Source organism: Xyrauchen texanus, chromosome 8 (assembly GCF_025860055.1).
Source record: "Xyrauchen texanus isolate HMW12.3.18 chromosome 8, RBS_HiC_50CHRs, whole genome shotgun sequence".
NCBI classification, from domain to species: Eukaryota; Metazoa; Chordata; class Actinopteri; order Cypriniformes; family Catostomidae; genus Xyrauchen; species Xyrauchen texanus.
The window spans coordinates 15,108,964-15,136,631 of record NC_068283.1 but is presented as its reverse complement, the minus strand read 5'-3'; the positions used below and the strand labels follow the sequence as shown (position 1 = coordinate 15,136,631).

The 27,668-nt window shown below is 36.7% G+C and overlaps 1 protein-coding gene across 1 annotated transcript; it reads right to left on the bottom strand.

The window, feature by feature from the left end:
• Positions 1-354: 354 nt before the first annotated feature.
• Positions 355-27,342, bottom strand: LOC127647270 (3-phosphoinositide-dependent protein kinase 1-like). Its single transcript, XM_052131418.1, has 14 exons — positions 27,216-27,342; positions 12,016-12,240; positions 11,191-11,233; positions 10,863-11,000; positions 10,628-10,772; positions 10,442-10,539; positions 10,066-10,141; positions 9,557-9,625; positions 8,716-8,812; positions 8,455-8,628; positions 6,513-6,694; positions 6,137-6,194; positions 5,810-5,962; positions 355-4,794 (listed from the first exon to the last, which is right to left on the bottom strand). Exons 1-14 carry the CDS (start codon positions 27,237-27,239, stop codon positions 4,702-4,704), a joined length of 1,575 nt encoding a protein of 524 aa, XP_051987378.1. The 5' UTR covers positions 27,240-27,342; the 3' UTR covers positions 355-4,701.
• Positions 27,343-27,668: the final 326 nt, after the last annotated feature.

Below are 27,668 nucleotides of genomic sequence, written 5' to 3'. Positions count from 1 at the left end.
AAATACTCGTAATCAGATTAGATCAGTGTTGGTAAATTACTCAAAAATAGTAGGCCTAATCCACAACAAATGACTAATAATTTAAAATGGCAATTATTAGATACCATATTTGCTTAATTGAAAAAGTAATCACATTACTAATTACTTTACTTTTAAGTTTCTTTCTAAAAACAATTTCTCCTCAACAATTTCAAAATAATGCCTATATTTCCTCCTTGAACATTGTTACACACAAGTCAACCTCTCAGCACCTCACATTTCTCCTTCATGTATTCTACATAAATAATATATTAGAAATGTGCATAACCTTTTAATGTACTTGAAAGTAATTATATTACAGTAAAATGATGCAGTTGTTCAATTATTTTTTAATTAAAATCAGCAAAAATGTCTGTAAATGCTGTACCAAGGGAGTACTAATATCATGAATAACAATTTTACAATTTAAATAAAAATTTTCACATTGGGCTAGTGAGAATATCATTGTGACTATCTTTTTTTGCATTGCAGATATGAGAATTGAGGTCAAATGTGTGTGACTGTCATGATCACAATCACAAATTTAAACAAATCTTAAAGGTCCTAAAAATATGGTTGATTGTCTATATGCAAAATGTAATTTCTTGTTTAATTATTTTAATTCAGAATAGGACCAAGACATTTTCTGACTGGTCATAAGTTTCAGTGTCTTATAGACCGCAGAAATATATCCGTCTGATATTGAGACCAAACAATAATGATATAGCATAAGAGCCTGCATGTATTCTCATGTGCAAAATGTGTCAAATGCCCAAGATTATTTGAACGTCAAGAATGAAAATAAAATAACATAGTGGTGAAAATCTTACTCAGTTTTAGACAGTACACAGCCATTAAAATCGCTTGATGATCCTTCAGTTGTGAAAGTTATGTACTGTATATCTCACAGTAACCAATAGCAGTGCTGATGCTTTTTGGTCGAGATAAGCCTGCACGGGTAATCTATTACTGTACATATTAACCAAGACCTGGAAAGCTGAAAGTGAGCTCATTCTGTATGACCAAATTTCAGCGCTTATTCTGCTCTGAATTATGCAGAATAATGTAAACAGCCGGCATACATGAGAGACCCAACTGTGAAATGTTTAAGACTGGGGAAGTCTTTAAGGGACTGTTGTCTTAGCACTGCTGTCTTGCACATATACCAACAGCCTGTCAGAAACAGAAGCAAAAATATATTTGTCTATATATATATATACTTTTATTATGAGACTTACCATGTAGTTCTCTAAGACATTCTTCAATTTAATTATAGGTGTGCAAGGGCATAAACATTGAATCTGATATAATTTATTGTAAGTGACCTAATCAGACACATACTTAAAAAAAGAAAGAAAAACGTAAAGCGTGCTTAATCTTACAGCGACTATTCACATTCAAAATCTTTACATCGCAATATTTACAAAACATGACCCCTGAACATGAGTTCATTGTAAACCTGTCAGTATTAGAATAACCTCAATAACAGGCAAATAACCTCATATAAGAATAAAATTACACAAGGTGCAAATCTAGTAACACTGTTACTTTCTATATAATACATCATCTGTAAATCACAGTCATCTTCGGTGGTAAGCCAAATATAATTTTAAAGGTGCAATTTGTAAAAATGTTCATGTAATATTTGCTTTTTTTTGCCAATGTGTGAACAGCTTGTAACGCAACTTAAAAAAATTTGCCCTTCCCGGACTTCCTAGGTTGGCTATTAAAGCCTGTAGACTGATTTTCATGCGAAGGGAGCGGGTTGCTTTTGCCAAGAAAATTCAAAGGATGTGACGTTTATACCCGCTATTCAACAGCGTCAACAAAGTGCAACACTAGGTAACGTTATCTTAGAGATGGAATCCAGCAAACTTCCGGCTCCCAGCACAACACCGACTCCTACACGAACGCTGAGTAAGCCAAAAAAAACAACAACATTTATCTACCAAATCCCATCTGGCTAAGTGGGAACGTGATCATGGTCGAGTGAAAACTAGAGTGAACATCGGCAGGGTATTTGATTCCTAGAGGTACCTTTGGTTGGTTTTGGGGATCAAAACCGACCATGAACTGGTGTTTTTCTTATTGTACAGGTAAGCTTACATAAATGCAAAGCATGTGAAATATAGTGCCATAAGGACTGATCTGTGTAATTTTAGCTTGATCTTGTCTGCCAACGCTGACAAATTGCAAGCTACTTTGCTTTGAAAAATTCTAATAATTTCAACGATCTTCTCTTTATACTAAATGTCAACATTAATGTCAATGTTAATCTGTAATTATTCAGCAAGGTAAACTACAACAACATATGAAAATATAGCTGCAAGCAGCAATACCGGGGTCAAAAAAATTATCGGCACCATGAGCAGCAAAAGAAGCTTTGTGACATGTTTTTGATTACAGTCCAATGAACAGAGTATGAGGAGTTAGAAGAAGTAAACATTAAATCAAAATGATTTAAATTAAAAAAACAGATTTATTTTAAAATTAACTATAAATAACTAGTTCTTAGAATTTTTGTCCAGTATGTGGTTCTGTTCTGAAACTGCTCAGGTAGTATCTGGGCATGATGGTTATCATACAGGAAAATGTTCAAGACTTATAAGCCAAAATAGTAAATGTTCTTTTAAAAAAAAAAAAAACATTAATCTCCTGACCAGTAGGGGGCAGTGCACCAAAACGCTGTAGGTATCCTTAGGGCCTAATGGTGATGACACGCACCAAGTTTCAACAATAGCGTATCAATATATCAAAATGACAGTTTGAATCAAATCAATACTGAATTGTGTCAACATATTTATAATTTACAGTCTATATAAACAGCTACTGTCATCATCCACCAAATTTAGTTAACAGCTATTGATAAAGCTGGCTAGCTAGCTAACGCCAACATAAGCTATCATATAAAGGAAGTCAATGTACCATGCAAAGAAAAGTGATTACTTCAAACTACAGTCTCGCATAGTCAGACCAATATCCACACTTTGTTTTAGCCTTGTTCCAGAACTGGAGAGTCAAATATAATATGCGGTCTCAAAGTTTGTAGTAAAACAATCATGAATGTGTAATTTTAATTATGCTACCTCATCTGTCAGCATGATGTCAGTGAATCGCATTCAGCCTCTTTGTATGCTACGTCATTGTTTTGTCCGATGCTCGCATCCCTATGGAGTGTGTGCACGAGCACGAGCATCAGGTAGATGGCTGCAGTTCACTTAACGGCCTCAGGTGTCATTAATAACAAGGGTTTCTGAATCTTACATACTGCACCTTTAAACAGACAGTGTGCTATTTGTCAGAAACAATAAGAAAAAAAGAGGAGAAACACTTCTGCTTGGTTTTCAATCAGTTACAGCATTTTCATTTATATGTTTTGAACCAAATAGCGTTTTAAAATAAGCAATAAAGCAGTCAAAGCTGCATCTCAACACACAACTTACATTTACAGTTGCAATTCCCTTCCAGGAACTTCACAGCTCAATCATCATAGGTATAACACATGTCTACACTGCAAAAGAGTGGTGCGAAGTGATGCGACAAAACCGGATCACTCTCATTATATCAATAAAGCTGTCCATATTGTAAGCATGCAACAGCACTATGTAGAAAATATATTTGATTATAATGGGAGCGATCTAAATTTGTTGCATCATTAAGATTAGATTAAGATTAAACTTTATCGTCATTGTGCAGAGTAAAAAAAAAGTACAGAACCAATGAAATGCCGTTGTTTTCACATATCCCAACTAAGCTGGGGCGCAGGGTCAGCCATGAAACGGCGCCCCTGGAGCAGATAGGGTCAACAGTGGTATCTTAGCAGTGCTGGGGCTTGAACCCCCGACCTTTCAGTCAGTAACCCAGAGCCTTAATTACTGAGCCACCACTGGCCCATCATGTTGTGCCACTCGCTTGCAGTGTAGACACGATAAAATGTACCTTGTCAAGTATGCTTCTTGTTAGATTTTCAAACAAAGGTTAAAAGATTAAACTAGATTTAAAAACATAAATTAATACATTTCATAACATATATAGCGGCTCAATAATAATAATTTTTCTGATATTAATCATTTCCATCCAACAGCAGATCCCATTAGGCAGCATCATATTCAATAAATAATGCCACAATTGCAGAAAATTGTGACAGTGTATAGACATTTTTTAATCACCACAGAATTGTGAATACACTGAATACATATGAAAGTGATGACTAAAAGAATAAATATAAATATATTAATAATTTTCTTCTTAATATAGTATATACTTGACCTGCAGGATCACTTCAGTGTCATTATAATGTCCTATGGTCCTCTAAAGCTTTCTTAAAAGCCACTGTGGAAGCAGCCAAAAACCACATTTTATTGTTAAAGGCAAGAATTTGTGAGTGTTTCTTTCCCCAAGCTTTTGGGGATATCCTCCTATTTATATTTATACATATTATATACACATATATAGTGTGCAAGTTGCAGCTTTGCTGAGTTTTACTGGTCTTTTATTTTATATTACAGCTGCTGTACATGACAGAATCACAGTAAAAGAGCAAAACATCCTTCCATGAAGGAATATTGATGCACAACTATTATAAATAAATATTTCAAGCACATAGTGAACGTTAAGGGCTCAGACCATGAAGACTTGCCAAAATTACAGTGAGGATAGTCCTCTGATCCTTGTAGTCTGATGTTAGTGGTATATAGTTCCCCAGACCTCTTGAATCTTCTTACACCATTTGTCTGCATTACCACTGGGATCCATTAGATAATATGTCCTGTTTGGCTGCACACGAGGAACACAACAATTAATATAGCTGCAAGCAGCAATTATCGAGGTCCAAGCAGTTGGGAAAAGTAGAGAAAATGACTAACTCCTATTACATTGGTCCAATTCACACAAAATTTTGAAGAAGATCTAGATACATTCAAGTCAAAAGAAAATCTAAATAATCTGGATAATTCTGGATGGAAATAATTTTGAAGATTAAAGCTAATGATTTTTATTTTTGGCCGTGGCACTTTTCACTTATCAACCCATGCCTACTGTACAATTTGACAAATCAAAATTCTTTAGATAACATTTTGTCAGGAGGGTCCCTAGATAATTCATTCAAAATTTCAGGTGAATCAGACCAGCGGTCCAAGGAGAAGTTTAGAAAAAATGTATTGTTCTGAAAATTCGAAATGGCAGAAAACCCTTTTATAAATGGAAATCGGAGAGGTAAGTGTTGTTCTGCTTAACTTAGGGAATCAGAGGACAAATTATTTTAATTCTAGCCGATATGGTTTTAGTTATATTAGCGAAAACATAAAAGTTTGTATTATAGCGCCACCTAGCACCGGACATTTGGTACTTGGACTCCTAAAAATGTATATTGCGTTAACAAAAAAGCACCATGATAATTTTTAATGTACCATTGTAATACCATGCTATTTTAGACATGGTACCTTGGTGATTTTGTGTTCTACCTTTGGATATCTAATATAGTCATACCATGGTGTTCTTTGAAGTATTTTGGCATATCATATAAATACCATGGTACATAAATATGGTAATATACATTATTCTATAGAAGTACCATGATATTACCATCTAAAAATCAACACTGTGCTATGACGAACATGATATAACAGGAATTATCTAACTACCTACACAGCTATAAAGCAGCAAAGTGTTAAAAATAAATTTTCATTGTACTATGACTAAATAACCCACTTCGTCTACATCACCCACCAATAATAAATGTTATGTCTTTATAAAGCACATTTTTTTGGAGGGAGTTTATTACTATTTTTACCGTGTGGACGAAAAACGTCTTGAAGTTCTCCGCCTCAGGACGCAACTCTGGAGACCATGGGATTTCCCCTTTTAGGACTTTATTCACAGGGTCCACGTAATACAGATGTGGTCCTTCCGTTAGCAAAAGCTGACGCCTACGAGCAAAAAGTCCCTGTGAAGAAAAAAAGAAAAAAGAAAAAAACAAGAGCTTGCATACACTGCTCACTTTCAATCCCAACAGCAGCCAACAGATGGCACTGTAAGATTTCTCACACACATTTTCATTAAACAAAAACAGGCACCACAGATTATTTACCCAAGATAGAAACAGAGAAGAAAATGTTACCTTTCGTTTGTCGACTGGTCCCATTTTATATATCAAATTATTTTGAACAAACTGATGCCTTTAAAAGAGAGAAGAGAAAAATATGTCAATGAATAACAAACTGGCAGCTTGTGTTGTTAACTGATTCAATACACAGAACTATAAAAATCAAGAGTAGCTTTTACAGCATGCTATAAAATAATCCAACAGGAAATGCAGAAGGAGATAAGAAGAGATAATTGTCAGCACATACACCAGTGCAGCCATAAACCCTCACTTATTAGGGATGATAATATAATGAATTTGTGTTATCACGACACATATAATGACACATACAATTCAATATTTAACCAAAGCGAACAGTAAACCAAATTTCTGAATGAAGTGTATAACATGCCAAGGGTTGCCATTTGTTTGCTTCTGTAGTAGAAGTTGTTTCTCCTCACTGGAGAACTGCAGGTCTAGCTCAAAGGAGTTGCTGTCCAGGTTTTGGATGTATTGCTCAATATTGCTGCAGGATCTCTGTGGGATGACGGTGGATGGGATTGAGAGGACTTGACAAGAGCTGGACGGAACCACCTGCAGGCGAACAGAAACAAAGGGTTTGCACGATTTTTACCATCGATTCATATGAAAAGCTCAAAACACATGTTTAAAGACAAAATGAAACGGCATTTACAAAACATTTAATTTAAAATGTGTACTTGCTCTGCATGGGAATGGCAGGGAAAATAGATTATCATTAAACGTTAAGCTTTCAAACAAACAAACAAACAAACAAAATACTGTGTTTTTATTTTGAGATTTAGCTGGAAATTGCATAGCTATAATGTAAATCACATCAATGAATTCATGTACACACTTCTGCTGGAAAATTATGGCATACTGTATGATGAAAAACATTACTGGTTGGTTTATAATTGCAACTAATGTCTAATCTAATTTTATCTAATGCTTCCATGACTATCACAATTTTAACACTCTCACAATTATATCTATGTTAGACAGCTAGATAACATTGCCTTAGTTGCATATTTAAATTAGCAGAAATATCAATAACAACGTACTAACTTCACATATCAAACTACATTTTAAATAGTGCAAAATAAACCCAGTGACTTTTATTAAGAAAGTATATACTGTAGGGTAAATTTATTTTCCACTAAATGTTACACACATCCTTCACAGTTTTAGAAATAAGTGCTTTTTGAGTTATTTATAATAAAAAGTGTATATCCTTCATATGCTGAGAACTTTCCTGAACCATGACTTTAATATTTTTATTTCTTTGATAATTTATCTTCTTTATCTTATGTACACATCTGTGCTGGTTTATATGTATTTTTATGCATTTTGTTATTTACTTTATTTTAATTATTTATTTTTAGTGATTGTATTCATACTGTACATTGTTGGATCTGTGTACATCTGTACATCTTATTAAACATTGTTTTTCAACAAATCTACAGTTTTAGCACAATGTGTGGACTTTTCAGACGACCCCTTAACCACTGTAAGAAAAATGTCCAACTTATATCAATGTTAAATTAACAATCTGGAACGATTTCGCCCTTGACACAATCTGACCAGTTTATGGGACAGATCGCATCCCTTATTAATTTGATACAGGACGCATCACTTCATATTTAAATACGGGACGATCCCATACGAGCAAAGTGAGGATGCAGAAAATCACGAGTTTATCGGGAGAAATTGTAAATCGGGAGTACAGTGGGAGGAGGGGTGGAAAATTGGTATGGTGACCAGAACTTTGAAGCTCCAAAAAGCACATAACAGCAGCATAAAAGTGATCCATACATCGTTTACTCAATGTCTTATGAAGCGATCCAATTGGACCAAAATAGAACTAAATAAATAGAACTCCTTGGTGATCATGTTTTCAAGCTTGATGACGTGTAATCGAGCTTGAAATCATGCCGGTGAAGACTGAAATGCTAAGATGTACAGTTAAAAAGAAGTTATATTTTGGTCTGTTCTAACCCAAAAGGTTAGATCGCTTCAGAAGACATTGGTTAAACCACTAAAGTCTTATGGATCACATTCATGCTGCCTTCATGTGCTTTTTGGAGCTTCAAAGTTTTGGTCACTTGCATTGAATGGACCTACAGAGTTGAGATATTCTTCTAAAAATCATAATTTGTGTCCTGCAGATGAAATAATGTCATACACATCTGGGATGGCATGAGGGTGAGTAAATGATGAGAGAATTTTCATATTTAGGCAAAATATACCTTTAAGAAACATCTTCAATGAGGAAATTTTCCTAAACAAAATGAATGTGCTCTTTATACATGATTTGCAATGTATATCAAACTAACATTGCCATAGAAGTATTCATCATCTTCAGCCATGGCCGGCAAGCAAGGAGTGAGCTTGGGTGGAGTCTGAACCGGCAGATTCTCCCATGGGATTGTCTCAAAGAACACGTGGCCTTTCAGTGTATTGAACCCACCCATTTCCTCACATCCGAGCCGCTTTGTGGGGTTCAAAGACTGTGAGGGAAAACAATGACTTTCATCAGCAAAGGTTTGCAATTGACAATATTTCAGGCCATTTAAAATAGAAGCAAAAATTATTACCAACAGCCGCTCAACCAGATCTTTAGCTTTGGGGAAAAACTTCTCAGGAAATTCATACTCCAGCTTTATTATCTTTTGGAAAATCAAGTACTCGTTCCTATTAAAAGACAAAAGCAAATGACTAACTGAACTAAATCAATTTAATCTGAACGCATCATTGCAGTCCCACTGAACATTGGAGAGCTCTTAAAGTGATAGTACATCCAGAATTGGAAATTCCATCATAATTTACTCATCCTCATGTTGTTTCAAACCTGTATGGCTTTTTTTCTTCTTCTGTGGAACTCAAAAGAAGATGTTAGGCTGAATGTCAGCCTCAGTCACAATTCACTTTCATTGCCTCTTTTACCGTACAATGAAAGTGAATGATGATTAAAGCTAAAACATTTAGCCTAACATCTCCTTTTGTGTTCCATAAAATAAGAAAAACAGCCAAACAGGTTTAAAAACCCACATAATTTTTTTCTTTTTAATTTTTGTGTGTACTACCTCTTTAATCAGTTGCGAGAAGGCAAGGGTTAATTTAGAGTCACATGGTTGTGAAGTGTTTTGCTTTCAACAGCCGTTCGAGGCAATTTATTGTTTGTAATGTTATCAAAAGGCAAGCGGGTCATGTGATTTGGTGGTTGGGGTTTCCTCAGAAACCCTCTGTACTATCTACACAAACAAGTCATAAACACCAAAGCCAACACTTCCTGTTATTTCACACCATGTTTTTACAAGTGCGATTACAATAGTGATCAACCTCTATCTCTTCAGCTGAAGTGCAAGGTTGTAACATCCATTGATACATTATTAAGAATGTTCAACTGAACTGAAGGTAAATTGATCTGTAACTTACCTGGCTCTAAATGGAGGAAATCCAGCCACTAGCTGGTAGATTATGCAACCCAATGCCCAGAGGTCTGAACTAAAATAATATCATAGATATAAACATTATTAGAAAGCATTTAATTGATAAATAGAGAAATTCTTGCACATTTAAAGGAAGAGTTTGCAAAAAATTTAAACACTGTTATCACTTATTATTCCAAACCCATATGACATTCTTTCTTTCATGGAAAGGAAAAGCAGATATTATACAGAATGTTCGCCTCAGTCACCATTCACTTTCATTGCATCTTTTTTCCATACAATGAAAGTGAATGGTGACTAAGTCAGTCAGTCCCTTACATAATGCCAAATATCTATTTTTTGTGTGCGTGTTACATAGAAGAAAGAAAGTCATATATGTTTGCACCAACCTAGTTATTCAACATAATAAGGGTGAGTAAATGAGGACAGAATTGTATTTTTGGCTGAACTATCCCTTTAAGTGAGAGCAATGAATCTGAATGCCAGACAGAACACCTTTTGCAGGCTGATTTTTCCATCAGCAGCTCTGGAGAAACATACTGTGCAGTCCCAACAAAAGAATTGGCTCTTGCTGTAAAGACAAATATAATATAGAGCAAATGCAGGGGTGCACAAACATTGTTGACTCATATCTGTGTATGAAGACATTACCATGGCTGCATCAAAAACAAATGCAGACTGTCATGTATATGTCCCATATTTATGCTACTTGAGAACTGCTGTGAGTGTATCTAAAGATAACAAACACTTCATGCCTGACCTACAAGGGGGTTGAAGGAAGTTAATGACATCACAGTAGGGAAACAACAACAACCAAAGCAGGAGCTAAAAAATTATATCTGAAATATTTATTACTTCTACAGTATGTTACCTTGAGCGCTGTCTGACGACAACTGTTTTGCCGTCCCGAAATCTGTAATTTGAATGTGCATTTCTTTGTTCAATAAAATGTTCTCTGGCTTAAGGTCCCTAAATAGAAAGCATAACAAATATTTAGAAATGCATCATCATTGTTTATTTCAATCCAAGTCACACTGTAACCCAAAATGTGAATTACCTGTGAATAATTCCCACTGAGTGCAAATATTCAAGTGCGCAAACTATCTCAGCAGTGTAGAATCTTGTGCAAGTCTCATCGAACGAGCCTATTTTGCGAATGTATCTAAGTAGTTCTCCATTCTTTGCATAACTGAGGGCAAAATCTGACGGATTAGAGGTTAAGTACATTTTAACAAAGTAATCATGGGTCAAACAAACACCACAGTTGTTTTGCATACTCAAAAAAAGGATACAATGTTTATGTGAATCTTGAAATGTGAAGTAGAGCTTAACGAAAAAGGGATGATCTATGCGTGACAGTATATCCTTCTCTCGGATGACATAGTGTGCTTTATTCTCTTTCCTGATGTGATTCTTCACTAGAATTTTCACTGAAAGAACAAATTCAAATGAGATCAATATAGTTTGTTTACTTTCCATTCCATTGTGCGATCAACACTGTGAATGAACAGACAATGAGAAACAGGTTTGTATTTGTTACAAGCACAATATGCCTATAGGCAATACTGTATATGACGTTAAACTTAATATGAAGTGGGATGATTAATAAAAGCCCATTACTTGCGTATTCCTTTCCAGTGGCCAGTTCTTTTGCAAGCACAACCTGTAATTCAAATGTATTCATTTAGTAAAACAAATTTTGAAGCCAGCTTAAAATTTAGGGATGAATATAGGTAAAGTGGTACATTTAATCATCCTTTGTAATTGGTGTTGTTTTATAAATATGACCCAGTTTAGCATTAACTTAATAGTGATTTTTATTAATGGAATTATATACATAATGGTAGATGATTAAAGGGATATTCCATGTTCAATACAAGTAAAGCTCACTTAACAGCATTTGTGGCGTAATGTTGATTTTCACAAAAAAAAAAAAAATCATTTCAACCTTTATCGCTTACTAACCTTATCTACAGTATTTAAAGTTGTCATGACAACTAAACACTATAAACCTGGTATGTGTATAACACATGAGGTTAGTACATAGATGAGTTTACTAAGTGATTTAATCACACTAAAATCATGTTTTAAAACATAATGTTTACATCAAGTGTTTACATCAAATACTTTTGAAACAAGGTGTATTTCAATGTTTATTTACTGGCCCCATTCACTTTCATTGTAAGTGCCTTACTGAAACAGCTTTGAGTGAAAATAATGTTTTGTGGTAATCAACATTATGCCACAAATGCTGTTAATTAAGCTTAACATTAACAACTTAGCTTGCATTGAACCCTGAACATTCCTTTACACTTAAGTGTCCCACTTTACCAGTTGTCCTACTTGACCTGTATTCACCTTCTCAAATATCAATAACATCTTACTATTCTAGTATGAAACAATGACTTTCGTTATTGCAAACACTAAAACTAAAACTCCACCCACCGTAGAGAAGGAACCCTCTCCTAAAATTTTGCCAAAGCTGAAGTCCTCCTTCTTGCATGATTGTGGAGGCTTGAGCGCAGGCGTCTTTGGTTGGACGCTTGCCTCACCGTTGCAGACCTCCATAATGAGACAGTGAGGAAGGCTGGAGTTGAGCTGAGTCCCTACCATTGATGAGGAAGCATAGGAACGCAGCAGCACACTAGGCTGGATGGCAGCAGCATCGTACTGAACGAGCAAAACACACAGAGAGCAAACATGACAGACTCAGACATGCATGTGCAATGAGGAACAAAACCACCTTGGAGGCAGTAACCAGCAGCTGATAAAGTACAACTGAGCTTCCGCAGAGGGGAGGGATATGTTTGTTTTCACCCAGGATTACGAGTACTCAAATTCATTCACTCAGACCTGCCTTTGTTTACGCTGGAGAAATGTCAAGGCATTACTGAACAACCGAAACATTTAATCTTGCTAAAGTTAAAATGATTTAATTTTTGCACCACAGTATTGGTTAAAGTCACCACACTTAACCACATATTCCTGAATGAAGATATGAAAGGGATAGCTCACTAAAAAAAAATGCAATATCTGTCATCATTTATTCACTGAATTGTTCCAAACATGTATGACTTTCTTTCTACATTAAAGGAGATGTAAGGCAGAAGGACAGCCTCAGTCACCATTCACTTTCAATGCATCTTTTTTCAATGAAATTGAATGGACACTTGAGGCTAAAATTCAGCCTTACATCTCCATTTGTGTTCCAAAGAAGCAGGTTTGGAACAATAAAGAGTGTGCAAATAACAACATAGTCCCATAATAATATTAAAATTAATTTACGTCTCATCTTCTATAAAAAGGCAAAAGTTTTATTCCCTTACAGATCGATCAATACATTTTTTCATCAACAAAATACAGGCATCCTATTTTAGCTAGCCTCAAATCCTCTAATTTTATTTAAGGAAATGTCAGTGAACAAATATGGTTACTCATTCCATATTGATTCATGCAATAAAAATTACTGATATGTGTCAATATTATGCAATACGTTTCCCTCGTCTCCTTCCAAACCCCAATGGTTTCTTTCTTCTGTGGTACACAAAAGTAATTTTTCTATTAAAATCATGGTTAGTTTTAAGGTTTAGATAAAGGGTTGAACACTATGGTTTGGTTTGGGCTGTGATAAATTGTGATTACATAATTCGTCAATTTGTTTATTTTTCATAAAATTTTATTACGACTTGTTGGTAAATAATGACAAATATTTATTTTTGGGTGAACTATCTCTATTAAGGTGACTAATCATTGATGGATTCAAGCACTGTCTCTTTATCTACTTATAAATGTACTTTTATGTACATATGGCTGAATATGACATTCAAAAGTCACCAAAAGAGGAACCTGAGAAACAAGGCTACAAATATTTCATATATTCCATTAGGAGTGTGTTGTTTACTGGACTGGTAGACTTAAGGAACACCCAATAATTCAGTATATATGGGATATAGATGTCTAGGTTGTCTACATCTATATCAGCAAGAGACAGCTTTAGCCTAAATTCTCTAGTCTAAGAGATAACACCCAAAGCAATTGAAATAAAGGAAGATCTACTTCCCCTCAGCGCGATGATCACTCCAGATATGTTTAGAGATGTTGAGAGAAAAACATATTCAAAAGGTTCAGTTAGTAGTGTAAAACTTGGTACTTTCCAGACACCTGCCACATAGGGCACTTCTCCAATACCCCACTGCCAAACACACTCAACAACGACAGCCCCCCCACCACACACCTGTAACTGACAAACAAACTGCATGTATTCACACTATATAGGAGCTTATAGTACAAACAAAAGGTAGAAATGCAATTTATTATACATTTATTACACAGTATTTCTCAATTATTGATTCTGCTTGGCTGACAGACGTTTCAAGGTGTTGACTCGTTGTATTTATAAAATTAATACTTCCAGTCCTGGAAGCTGATTGGTGAATAGCCGTGCTTTATTCATGATAAAAGCACATGACCTCTAAACCCAACTACAATTTGTATTAGCCAACTACTTGCGCTTCGCGAAATATTGTATTTATCGTTATATTGAAAATTTACATATCGCAAGGGCTTGTAATAATATTTAAAAAAGTAATGTTTAAAGCGATGCAGATTGCAGATTATAGGTGGGCGCGTGATTGCCACTTGGTCTGTGTGCGTGCAGTCAACACCATTGATGTTTATTTATGTACTGTTTTGTTTAAACATTTTTTTCATGATCCATAGTGCTGTCAGGCGAGAAAGTTATCTTCTTGTGAAGTTTATTGCCGTTTGGCAATCCAGTTTATGGTAAATTACCGCCACCTACTGAGCTGAACAGATGTCACAAGACAGTCTCGTAGTGGCGTCAAACTGAAGATAATGATTGGCTAAAATTTCATCAAAAATAGGTCACACACCATATGCAGGAATAAATCCTAAACTGAGTGCACGTTAAAGGTAATTCATTTTTGGAATTCACTTGTAAACAAACAAGTTATGTTTAATTCATTTATGAAGTCTAACAAACATGTGGACTGCATTTCGGCCCCCATTAATGATATGAAATTTACAGTATATAGCGTGATAAATATCAATCGATTTGGCCATATTGCCCAGCCCTAGCGTGCAGTATTGGGGCAGATCCAAAGTACGAGATATTCCCCCTTCATTTTCTCCATGTCCTTTTCCCCTCCCAATAAACTTCAGTATATTTGGGTGGTGGGGGTTCCAATGTTCCGCACATTCCAATGATCACTCATAGGATGATCACATCGCATATCGAATATCGCATTATCAATCTACTTAGCATTTCAAATCTTTTTTCTCCACAATGTGCAGACCTAACTACAAATTATTATTACTATTTGTGTCCTTAATATTTTTATTATGTAGTAACTGTTTTATAAAAGAAACAAGGCACTCGTGGCTGTGCCAAATTGTGAATATAGTCACTCTTGGCTGAATTGGTTGCAGGCACTCTGATTCAAGTCATGCCTAACAAGGCTCTTCAGCTGTACTATATTACTGGAACTACATTCACAATGTAGCATGGATATTGTACCTTATTGCTTAAATTATCCATCAGTCCATCATGAGTTATTTATAGCTTGCTTTGTAAAGAGAAAGGATTTTATTCTGATAGTAATTAAATTACTACCAGAATGCAAAGAACATGTCTGTATAATAATTAATAGTGAACAATTTGCAGCTTGGATACTGTACTTCAAGTGCCAACAGGTTGCATCAATTCCTCTATGACACAATAATACAATAAATGGGTGTGGCACAAGCACAGCGCCTAAAATAACAATAACACCCTCAGGATCAAATGCATCAAAATACTGCCATGCTGTAATCGGATAGCATAACAGACAGTTTTCCTGGAAGATTGAATTACAACTAGATTAGGAAGTTATGTTATATAGTGTCAACTAATATGATACCTGGATAGTAAACATAGCATATTTAACAGCCAGCAGGTTTTTTTTTTTTTTTCTAAAGCAGATAGAGGCACTGCATGCATGAGAGCAAAGTGTAGTAAGGGTTGATGGAAAATAATGTAAGCATGAATGCAAAAGACTTAACAAGCTGCTGGGTCATAAAGTGTCATCACAAGGTAGCTACATTTGTAAAAGTGGACTAGACAAAGAGCTAATATTTAAATAAGACAGCAAAAAGACAGATAACAGCCTTATATATACATATATATTAGCAAGTCTTTTAAATATTTTTTTTTGCATAACATGAATAATTTTTGCAACAATTGTTTACAGGCAGATTGTTTCACTTTATTTGACTATATTACAAATCCTGTGGGTCAGAAGTATATATACACCAAGTTAACTGTGCCTTTAAGCAGCTTGGAAAATTCTGTCAAGACTTTAGACAATTATCCAATCAGCTTCTGATAGGAGGTGTACCTGTGGGTGCATTTTAAGGACTACCTTCAAACTCAGTGCTTCTTTGCTTGAAATCATGGGAAAATAAAACAAATTACTCAGCCAGGACCTCAGAAACAAAAAATTGTGGACCTCCACATGTCTGGTTCATCCTTGGGAGCAATTTCCAAACACCTGAAGGTACAAATTTCATCTGAACAAACAATAGCACCCAAGTATAAACACCATGGGACCACACAACCATCCCTCAGGAAGCAGACACAATCTGTCTCCTAGAGATGAACATAGTTTGGTGCGAGAAGTGCAAATCAATCCCAGAACAACAGCAAAGGACCTTGCTGGAGGAAACAGGTAGACAAGTATCTATATCCACAGTATTGGAGTGGCCATCTCTAAGCCCTGACCTAAATCCTATAGAAAATTTGTGGGCAGAAGTAAAAAAGCATATGCGAGCAAGGAGGCCTACAAACCTGACTCAGTTACACGAGTTCTGTCTGGATGAATGGGCCAAAATTCCAGCAACTTATTGTGAGAAGCTTGTGGAAGGCTAACAAAAATGTTTGCCCAAGTTAAACAATTTAAAGGCAGTGCTACCAAATACTAACAAAGTGTATGTAAACTTCTGTGTAAACTTCTGACCCACTGGGAATGTGATGAAAGAAATAAAAGCTGAAATAAATAATGCTCTCTAATATTATTCTGACTGTTACTCAACCGCATAAGAGACCCAATCGACAAACTGCTCCAAAACAACCAAGCAGGCATCAGAACAGGTTGCGGTTGTGCTCAACAAATACACATTCTTAGACATCCCAATGTACATCACATTTATTGACTTCAAGAAAGCCTTCGACTCGATCGACCGAGAAATTTGCCATCTTGCATCATTATGGAATACCGGCAGAAATTTTTGGTTACCTAACACACATCTCTATCAAAAAGTCAACGACTGAAACGATCTTGTAACATCCACATGAATACCAGGACCCAAGTTTTCCCAGCAGAACAGTGTCCAGAGCATCACACTGCCTCCGCCGGTCTGCCTTCTTCCCATAGTGCATCCTGCTGCAATCTCTTCCCCAGGTAAATGATGCCCAAACACTAGGCCATCCACAGAATCCAAAAGAAAACATGATTAATCAGACCAGTACACCTTTTTCCGTTGCTCCATTGTCCAGGTCTAATGCTCACTGTAGGCGCTTTCGTCAGTGGACAGGGGTCATCATGGGCACTCTGACCGGTCTGTGGCTAAGCGGCCCCATACGCACCAAGCTCTGATGCACTGTGTGTTCTGACACCTTTCTATCATGGCCAGCAAGTTTTTCATCAATTTGTGCTACAGTAGCTCATCTGTGGGATCGGATGAGATGGGATCGGATGAAATGGGCTTGCCTGCGCTCCCCACGCGCATTAATGAGCCTTGGGTGCCCATGACCCTGTTGCCGGTTCACCAGTTGTCCTTCCTTGGACCCCTTCTTGTAGGTACTAACCACTGCATACTGGGAACACCCCACAAGTCCAGACATTTTGAAGATGCTCTGACCCAGTCGTCTAGCCATCACAATTTGGCCCTTGTCAAAGTCAATCAGATCCTTACAACTGCAAATTTTTCCTGCTTCCAACACATGAAATTCAAGACTATTCACTTGCTGCCCACTATAACCCACCCTTGACAGGTGCCTTCACACATTTATTATCTGTAACAAGATAATAAATGTGTGAAGAGGAGGAGGGCGTGGCGGGCCATGAGGATGCACACCTTGCGCTGAATTGTCCTTATCAGCTGGGAGGAGGAGAGAGAAAGGCACACGTGGCCATTGTGTGTGTCTGTGTGTTTATGTTTGTTTAAGTTAAGTTATGTCATTAAAATTATTTTGACTGCTCTGCCGGTTCCTGTCTCCTCCTTGCCCGTCCTGTGAACCCTGTTACAACATTTTATTCACTCCACCTGCCTAATATTGTGTAGGTCCTCCTCGTGCCGCCAAAACAGCACCCAGGAGAATCAGCACTTACAGAAATAGTCAAACCAGGCCATCTGGCACCAACAATCATGCCACAGTTGAAATCAGATTTTCCCCATTCTGATGGTTGATGTGAACATTAACTGAAGCTCCTGACATGTTTTTGCATGATTTTATGCACTGCATTGCTGCCACACGATTGGCTGATTAGATAATTGCATGGATGATTGTTGGTGCCAGATGGGCAGGTTTGAGTATTTCTGTAACTGCTGCTCTTCTGGGATTTTCATGCACAACAGTCTCTAGAATTTACTAGAATTTAAAACATACAGTGAGCAGCAGATCTGCAGATGGAAATGCCTTGTTGATGAGAGAGGTCAACAGAGAATGGCAAGACAGTTTCAAACTGAAAAAGTCTACGGCAACTCAGATAACCACCCTGTACAATTGTGGTGAGAAGAATATCATCTCAGAATGCTATTCTGAGATGCGGGTTGGTGCTGTTTTGGCGGCACAATGTTAAGCAAGTGGTTTTAATGTTGTGGCTGAACGGTGTATATTTTTCATATTACTGTGAAACATTTGACAATAACTCTGCTGGTGCTTGATATGCGTCAAGACTTGGTAAAGGGTCAGATCATGTCTTTTAGACTGTAAACACATAATACAGTTTAGCACACATTGGGTTTAAAGCTACATGGGCTTTACAGTAAAATGCTTCATTCAGTGCATTCGTAGGTGTCTGGAGGTAAGCATTGTGGAACAAATTTTATGCACATACTGTGGCTGATTATTAAAATCTGTAGCCCAATAAACAATATCCTGATGCAGGTGTCTTAACACAAACGTTCCTTGTACAGCTGGATTTGTCAAATTAAAGGGAAAGTTCAACCAAAATGTTCAATTTTCTCATCATTTACTCCCCCTCACGCCATCACAGATGACTTCTTTCTTCTGCTGAACATAAACAAAGATTTTTAGAAGAGTATCTCAGCCCTGCAGGTCCATGTAATGCAAGTGAATGGTGACCAGAACTAAGAAGGTCCATTAAGGACTTAAAGGCAGCAAATAAAGACTCCAGTGGTTAAATTAATATCTTCAGAAGCGAAGTGTGAGTGAGAAACAGATACATATTTAAGTCCCTTTTTACTACAAATCTACAATTACACTTTCATATTTTGAAATTAAAAGTGGAGATTTATAGTAATGAAGGACATAAATTGCATTGTAGGGAGAAATTCTTCTAAAAATCTTAATTTGAGTTCATCAGATGAAAGATAGTCATACACATCTGGGATGGCATGAGGCTGAGTAAATTATGAGAAAACTTTAATTTGATTCATGGCTGCAAGAGTAATATGTGGTCAATTAAATATTTTAGAGCAGCGCATACAAATAATAAAATCATATAATTTCTAGAAACTTCCATGACTTTATTAAGATTTTACTGATTCCATACTATTCACAGGTTTTCATATGAACCCTGTACAGTATTTAATGGTATTTTGAATCTAAATGATGAGAGATTTGTCTGCACCTGTCTCAGATATTGTTCATGCATTCAGAACTCTCTTCATATGCTATATTTGGAAACAATTTAATTTCAATTACTGTTAATAGAATAATCTATGGAAGTAAACTTCATCTTCAATAGCCTATATTTGTTTTTGGATTGTTTTCACAATAAGGTTATATTATTTAACATTAGTGCTAAATGCATTAAGTTTAATAAACTGACAATGACCAATATTTTTTACAGCATTTATAAATCAAATGTATTTATAAAAACAAATGTTAATTTATTAATATACTACTTGTTCATTGCTAGTTAATATTTGTTCAAAATGCATAAACTTGTCACTGTATACAACTTTTAAAATAAAAATGCCTAGGTGGGCCTAGGCAGCTCTGCGAGTAAAGACGCTGACTACCAACGGTGGAGATGCGAGCTCAAATCCAGGGTGACTCCATCCAGGTCTCCAAAGCAACCAATGGCCCAGTTGCTAGGGAGGGTAGAGTAACATGGGGTAACCTCCTTGTGGTCACTATAATGTGGTTCTTGCTCTCAAAGATTGATGGACTCAGACGCGGAGGCAACTGAGATTTGTCCTCCGCCACCCAGATTGAGGCGAGCCACTACGCTACCACAAGGACTTGGGAATTAGGCATGCCAAATTGGGGAGAAAAGGGGAGAAAATCAGAAGAAAAAAAAGTTAAAATGGACAAATATATGTTGAAATTAACATTAACCATGACTAATAGGTGCTGTAGAAGTGTTGTTTATTGCTAGCTCATGTTAATGTTTACCAAATAAAACTAATTGTAAGGTGCTAACTTTTTTGTCCCAGACTGTTTGATTACTGGATAACTATATTTAAAATGTTGTCTGAGGCATATTGTTAGGATATCAGGCCTAGTTTTGAAATGGCTGTTTTTGGAGTACCTGAGCAAGGTGTAGTCATGTCCAAAAATTGTCAAAACATATGCTCATTTGCATGTCTTTTGGCTCGGTGAAGAATAATACTTGATTGGAAATCAAGTACACCACCTTTAGATTCACTCTGGTTTAGTGATGTGATGCCGTTTTTGAAATTGGAGAAAATTAAAAATTCTCTTAGAGGATCCACCAAATGTTTTTATTCAGTATGGACTCCAATGATCTCATATTTTGAAAAGGGCGTAACCCCAAACTAAAATGAATAGTGAAATTAAAAGGCCTTTGCACATTGGAACGGATAACGCAATCAGATGGGCTAACAATGATGTCAATTATTTCTTTACTGTTTGTAATATAAGAACTTCGAGTTTTTGTTTTTTCCATTTTGGAATTTGATTTAATTTATTATGTTTATTTACGGTTAATTTATGTATTTATTTGTTTGGGGCATTTGTAAAATTAAGAGAAGCATTGTTAACTCTTTCTGTATGTAATACATCACTGTTCTTCCTTCAATACAAATATTAATAATAAAAAAAAGATCACTAAATGAAATACTGATGACAATAAACACCCTTATTAATATAACTTAATTAAATAAAATAATATAATAATAATAATAATAATAATATTATAATCAGCAATATGCTTTAACATATGGCTTTACTGAATGTGTGTGTGCGTGTATTATATAGGGATGGGCGGATCTATCATAAAGTATCGATACTTCCGATACTGATATTGTATCAAAAATATCGATTCTAAATCATTTATTTATTGTTTAACTAGGGACATTATTATTTGGATACCACGGACAATAATCATAAGCTTCAAAGTGAAATAAAATGGATTAGCCTATATTAGCAAATACTTGTGCAGGATGGGAACTGTTTCCTTCTTCCACTCATCTTCACATTCATAAATGCTGAAAAACACAAGCAGACCAGCACTTGCGCCGTCACAAGGCTCGTTTAAACAAGAGGGATCAGTGTCTTGTAGAGGTAATGAGAGAAAATCAGAGATACAGCTTTTGGTCGTGTATTCTAGGGCATAAGCAGGCATACGTCGTATGCCCACCTATCGGTTTTAGGATTTTGCGTATGCCCACCTGAAATAAGTGATGATACGTGTGGCCGCCAGTACAACGAGCTTTTTACCCGGAACATTTTCAGTCTAATAACGCGATGCCGCAGCACCGGTGAGTGAATTGTGTTTCATTATTATTATTATTTAAAAAAAATGTACAGAGATTCTCTCTAAACGTGCACCGAGATGCACTGGGGAGCACTGGCGAGACAGACAGTTAGACTGAACTGATACACCAATCAGAACGTTCATTTCAGACGCGATTGGATATTTGTTAACCAATCATATTTTCCGTTTCAGTAAGGGGCGGGACATTTCCAGCATTTGACACACAAGCATTCCCGGAGAAACTGTAATTTACACTGCATATTTATTTCCCTGCTAAACGTAAATATACTTATATACATTTAAACGTAACTTACGCAATTAAACTTTGTGAAAATACTACATGTTATTGCACCCCCTGATTTTGATGCTCTCTTTTGTCTTCTTTTTTTTTTTTTTTGCCTTTTTCTCGTGATATCAAATAAGTTAGAAATATAGTAAGTAGGAAAACAATTTCAATCTACACAGAAAAGCACACAATAATACACAAATAGTAATAAAAAAACATTCATTTTTATGTAGGATATATATGTCAATACAAGATAACGAGAACATTAGCCTACTACACTCATATTAGCAACAGTGCTTAACAGTTTATTGTTTATTGTTGAAACAGTTAATTATGAATTAGTTTATTAGTTAGAATAATAATTAAGCATTAACAAATGTCATAGTAGCCTAATAAAAGGAACAATAATGATACCTATTAATTTAAATACATATTTAACAAGTTAATATATCATGGTTATTAGCAGTGTAATCTACACCATGCAGTAAGAAACTTACCCTGATATACATTTTGAAAGTTTATGTGGAACTATAGTTGCAACAGTCCCAATTTTAATGGAAAAAAAAATTATTGAAATGTATATAAATGTAAATTAACTTTAGAGATTGGGTGTATGTGTATTCATAAATTCACAGTATGCCCACCTCTTCAGACACCACAACACCACTGCTACTGAAGTAAATTCAAGCTAAGATAACAACATATATAAAGGTGACATTTCTTATAATTGTGTGTACTTGTTGTTAATAAGTAATTAAAAAAATAGTTAACCATGGTTAATAAAGTAATATTGTAGTAACCATGTTTTTTTTTTTTTTTTTTGTGCTGAATCCATTGTTTTACTACAGTAATATTGAAGTAGTAACCATGGTTAATTGTGTGGTAACTATGGTTTAACTACAGTAAATACCATGGTTAAACTATACTGTATTACTGTACTGAAATGGTTAATTTTTGTAAGGGTAAACAAAACAAAAGTCTAAACATTTTCTGTTTAGGGTTAAAAAATAATAATGACTAAAAATATTATTTTAAATCACCCATTTTATCCCAAGTAATTGTAAAAAAAAATCAATTTAATAGAAGTATTAGAATTGGTATCGATATTTACGATATTAGACTTGAAATTATTGGTATTGGATCGAAAATAAAATAAGTGGTATCGCCCATCCCTAGTATTCTACGACGCCGGCGTATTAGCATTATATATAGTGACGTCTTTACGTGATGACATTTTTTTTTAACCAGTTAATTGAAACGAACAATCCGAAAGAAACGTTCGCTGAAAGGAATCGGACTTCCCATCACTAAATCTGTCCACTAAATCAGTTATTATCCCCGTCCCTAAGAAACCTAAAATCACAGGACTTAATTACTACAGACCTGTCGCCCTGACATCTGTGGTCATGAATTCATTTGAGCCCACCTGAAGGACATCACTGGACCCTTTCTGGACCCCCTTCAATTTGCTTATCGAGCAAACAGGTCTGTGGATGATGCAGTCAACATGGGTTTGCATCATATCCTGCAACATCTGGACAGACCGGGGACATACATAAGGATCCTTTTTGTGGACTTCAGCTCGGCTTTCAACACAATCATCCCAGCTATACTCCGGACTAAGTTAAACCAACTCCCTGTTCCCACCTCTACCTGTCAGTGGATTACCAGCTTTCTGACGGACAGGCAGCAGCTTGTGAGGCAGGGAAAATTCACTTCCACCACCTGTACCATCAGCACTGGTGCCCCCCAGGGATGTGTGCTCTCCCCACTACTCTTCTCCCTGTACACAAATGACTGCACCACCAAGGACCCCTCTGTCAAGCTCCTGAAGTTTGCAGACGACACCACTGTCATCGGCCTCATCCGAGATGATGATGAGTCTGCATATAGAAAGGAGGTTGAACGGCTGGCTTTCTGGTGCAGTCAAAACAACCTGGAGCTGAACACGCTCAAAACAGTGGAGATGATTGTGGACTTTAGGAGGAACACCCCAACATTGTCCCCCCTCACCATTCTGAACAGCACTGTGGCAGCAGTGGAGTCATTCAGGTTCCTGAGCACTACCATCTCACAGGACCTGAAGTGGGAGATACACATCGACTCCATTGTGAAAAAGTCCCAGCAGAGGTTGTACTTCCTTCGCCAGCTGAGGAAATTCAACCTGCCACCAGTGCTGCTGAAACAGTTCTACTCAGCAGTCATTGAGTCTGTCCTCTGCACTTCAATAACTGTCTGGTTTGGTGCAGCTACGAAATCAGACATCAGAAGACTACAAAGGACAGTTCGGTCTGCTGAGAGGATTATTGGTTGCCCCCTGCCCCCCCTTCAAGAACTGTACACTTCCAGAGTGAGGAAAAAGGCTGGTAAAATCACTCTGGACACCACTCACCCAGCCCACTAACTTTTTTAACTCTTGCCTTCTGGCCGACGCTTCAGAGCTCTGAACACCAGAACCGTCAGACAAAGGAACAGTTTTTTCCCTCAGGCCATCCATCTAATGAACAATTAAATTGCCCCATTGAGCAATAATTATGTGCAATACACAGTTTAATTTTCATTTTAATTTTAATTTATATTATCCAACATATCCACTTCTGCCATTACTTACATTGCTCTGTACATAATATACAGTTTTTTGTTCTTTATATAACAGATTGTATTAGATTTGCACTACGTGTGTGTATGTGGGTATGTATGAAGGTGAGTGTATGTACGTATATGTATAATTATTTATTTTGTGTTCTTTTTTGTTTTTAATTACCTATGTCTTGCTGCTATTTTTGTATTGTTTGTATTGTTGTTGACTGGAAGCTCCTGTCACCTAGACAAATTCCTTGTATGTGTAAGCACACTTGGCAATAAAGCTGATTCTGATTCTTGCTGTGATATCATGATGACGTACAAGTTGCCTTACAGAACTTCTGCTAGTAAAAATGTCCCGCGAGAACTCGGCGGCCAAAGTTGAAGCAGTCAAGCTGTGTTCACACTGCCAGCTACTTTGTCACTGCATGTCGCCAGTGGCTGGCGGTTAGGTCTCTAGTGGTGTAATTGGAGAGTCTAAACAGCACTGTTTCTTTACAATTAATATTATTATTAAAATATTAGGATGACGTGAGCTCTACCATCTTCTCTCGGATTGGCTATCGCCCCTGAAAGTCGCTCTTCATTTGCATAAAGTTAAATATTTCTCAACTTTGTCGCATCACTGGACACACCCACATCCGGTCGCCGACGGTCCTTCATGTTGCCGGAAGTTGCCAGCTCTCATTGAAAATGAATGCGATGAGGTCGTTTTGTCACTACGTATCGCTGGCAGTGTGAACGCAGCTTCAGGTGGTGCAGTTGCTTTTTCTGAGCTGTGCAGGAGGGGAATTAAATAAGTGGTTCAATGTGTGTTTTGTTCATCATAATTATTTTCATTTAAAATCAACAGAATTTAAATGATATCAACTTTATTAACAACAAAACACATGAACGTGAATCGCGTGATATCTCCTTTGATCTCGAAGGGGTCTGATCCATTAAGAGAAGAGAAGAATCTCTTATTTCACTCCTACACCTGACTGCAGCCGCCTACTCTCATCTACTTTCAAGGCGAGGCGTTTGGCATTTCAAACGAGACTAATGTTTTCATGTGATGATTTAGACAAATTAAACAAATCTGTCATGAAACGACTTCACACTGCTCATCGCGCTCAGGGTTGCCAGATGCCAGCAAGGTTTTCCAGCCCAAAACCTCGTCAAAAACCGCGAGAATGCACAAAAAACCGCCCAAATTAGTTTTGGCTTGTTTCTCGCTATGGTTTCTCGTTTAAACACATGATAATCATTAACGAGTTTTAAAATTACCCATTGGTCCGTGTACTTTGCGTCCATTCGTTTTTCCTTTTTTAACCTGTAATCAAAAATTAACGGTTGTTGTATTTTTAAAACACAAAGTTGAACACCAAAATTTGAATTTGAACTGCAAATGCTGCAGTTAATATATATATATATATTGTATAATAAATAAAATAAATATATAATAAATATTTATTTTTATAAAATAAATGTAAAAAAAATATTGACGCATTGTTTATGACTTTTTGCCCCTTTATTAAACATTTAAAATATTCACAAATTAATATGGAAAAAATGTCCATATTAATTAATTCTAAGGCCAAACCCGGAAATTATATTTTTCCCACAGTGCTGAATGAGAAGAGCCATGTCTCTGGAACAATACAGAGAGGTGATTTAGATTTTTATTCTGTGCATCTGGAATGCACCTGTCTCGTCTTTCAGTATATCAGATAGTTCATCAACAGCATTAATGGCAGTGTGGCACGCAATGTACGTTGCTATCCGCAGTTCTCGTCTTTTCTGGTCATTGTTGTCAGGGTTACTGGACTCACCCACTCTGCTAACTGTCTGACCGTTGGCTGGCACCTTGCCTTATGCTTCTTGGTGGATGCATGATCTTTAAGATCTTTTAAATGAGCACGGATATCAGCGTTGCAGTATTTACAGTGTGCCTTTCTTTCTTCTGCACCCGGTGCAATCCATGACTTTAAGTCTGGATCTCTTTCCCACTCTTTCCTGTAACTTTTTCTATATTTTGCCCACTTTGGCATATTGTCAGTGTCAGTCAGCTAGCTAAATTTGAAAACCCCGCGCAATCTAGTGTGTTTGAGGGGAGGGCGGTGCCGGCGTGCGTGACGTGAGCTGAAGGGAGGGAGTGTCTGTTGTGTGTGTGTGTGTGTGTGTGAGTGAGTGAGTGAGAGTAGGCTATTGAACAGACAGTCGCCGAAAGAAGGATCTGAAGTACCGATCTTTCGGCTACAAAAACCCGCCGAACTGATCCGAAACCAGCCCAATTTTTATCCACCCGCCCAAACCCATTTTTGCCCGCAAAAAAGATTGCAAAACCGCCCAATTGGGCGGGAAACCGCCCAATCTGGCAACCCTGATTCGCGCTGCGTCACTTCCTCTGGCGTGCGCGCGAGTGCTGCTGTTTGTTTTTAGCCTGTCAGCTGACAAACTACGTGTCAAAATAACAATGCAAATTAAAACTAAAATATACAGAATTAATCATATCACAACAAGCAACGACGATGAACTACGTTAAAGCAGAGAAAGGGTTAGTTTACATAAAACAATGTTAGAAAACGTTGAAACAAACAAGTGCGTGCCCTCAACCCCCCCGAAAGACCCAAACAAATACATTTATTAACTTATATTAACAGAAATAAACTTATTCGAACTGACATCACGCCCAAAACATTCCTAAACCGCTTGGCTGCAAGAAGATGGCAAGGGATAATTTAAATGTTGTAAATAAAACTGCGGTTCCGGTGGACATCTTCTCAACCACTGTTGCTCGGGATATAAATTATATTTGATATACTCACTGTTTGGCTTTTGGTCTTGGCCATGGACGTTCACAGGCAGATGTTTCAGTATTGTTGTCATTACAGAGCTGTAGTGGATGGCCACCGTTGCCTCTCTCCAGCCATCTATGACGTCACACCACAACAACGTTTCACGCAGTGGAGTGACAGGAGAACTGCACCACATACTCTAGACAGTAGAGGGCAGCACCACACAGCAAATCAAGTTGCATTAAACTGCAGTTCATGGCCAAAAAACCCCTAAGACAATAGTCTTCTGTTTTGTAAAGAAAAACAGAAATCCTAATTTGGCCTGGACACTGTTATTTCCACCATTTATTTATTATTTATTAGCACATAGTTTGTATTAAACGACCAGATAGATTTTTATTTCACACCTTTTTGAACAGTTTTTAAGTACGTTTTTATAGTATAAAATCAAGTAAAATCACTTATCTTCATGAGATAATATTG

Coding starts and splice junctions, on each gene's coding strand:
- LOC127647270 (XM_052131418.1), bottom strand. CDS start 27,239: ATGGCCAAGACCAAAAGCCAAACA. Junction 10,540..10,627: donor TCAGTGGGAATTATTCACAG/GTAATTCACATT, acceptor CTTTCTATTTAG/GGACCTTAAGCCAGAGAACA. Junction 8,813..9,556: donor TTTCCTCCATTTAGAGCCAG/GTAAGTTACAGA, acceptor GTCTTTTAATAG/GAACGAGTACTTGATTTTCC.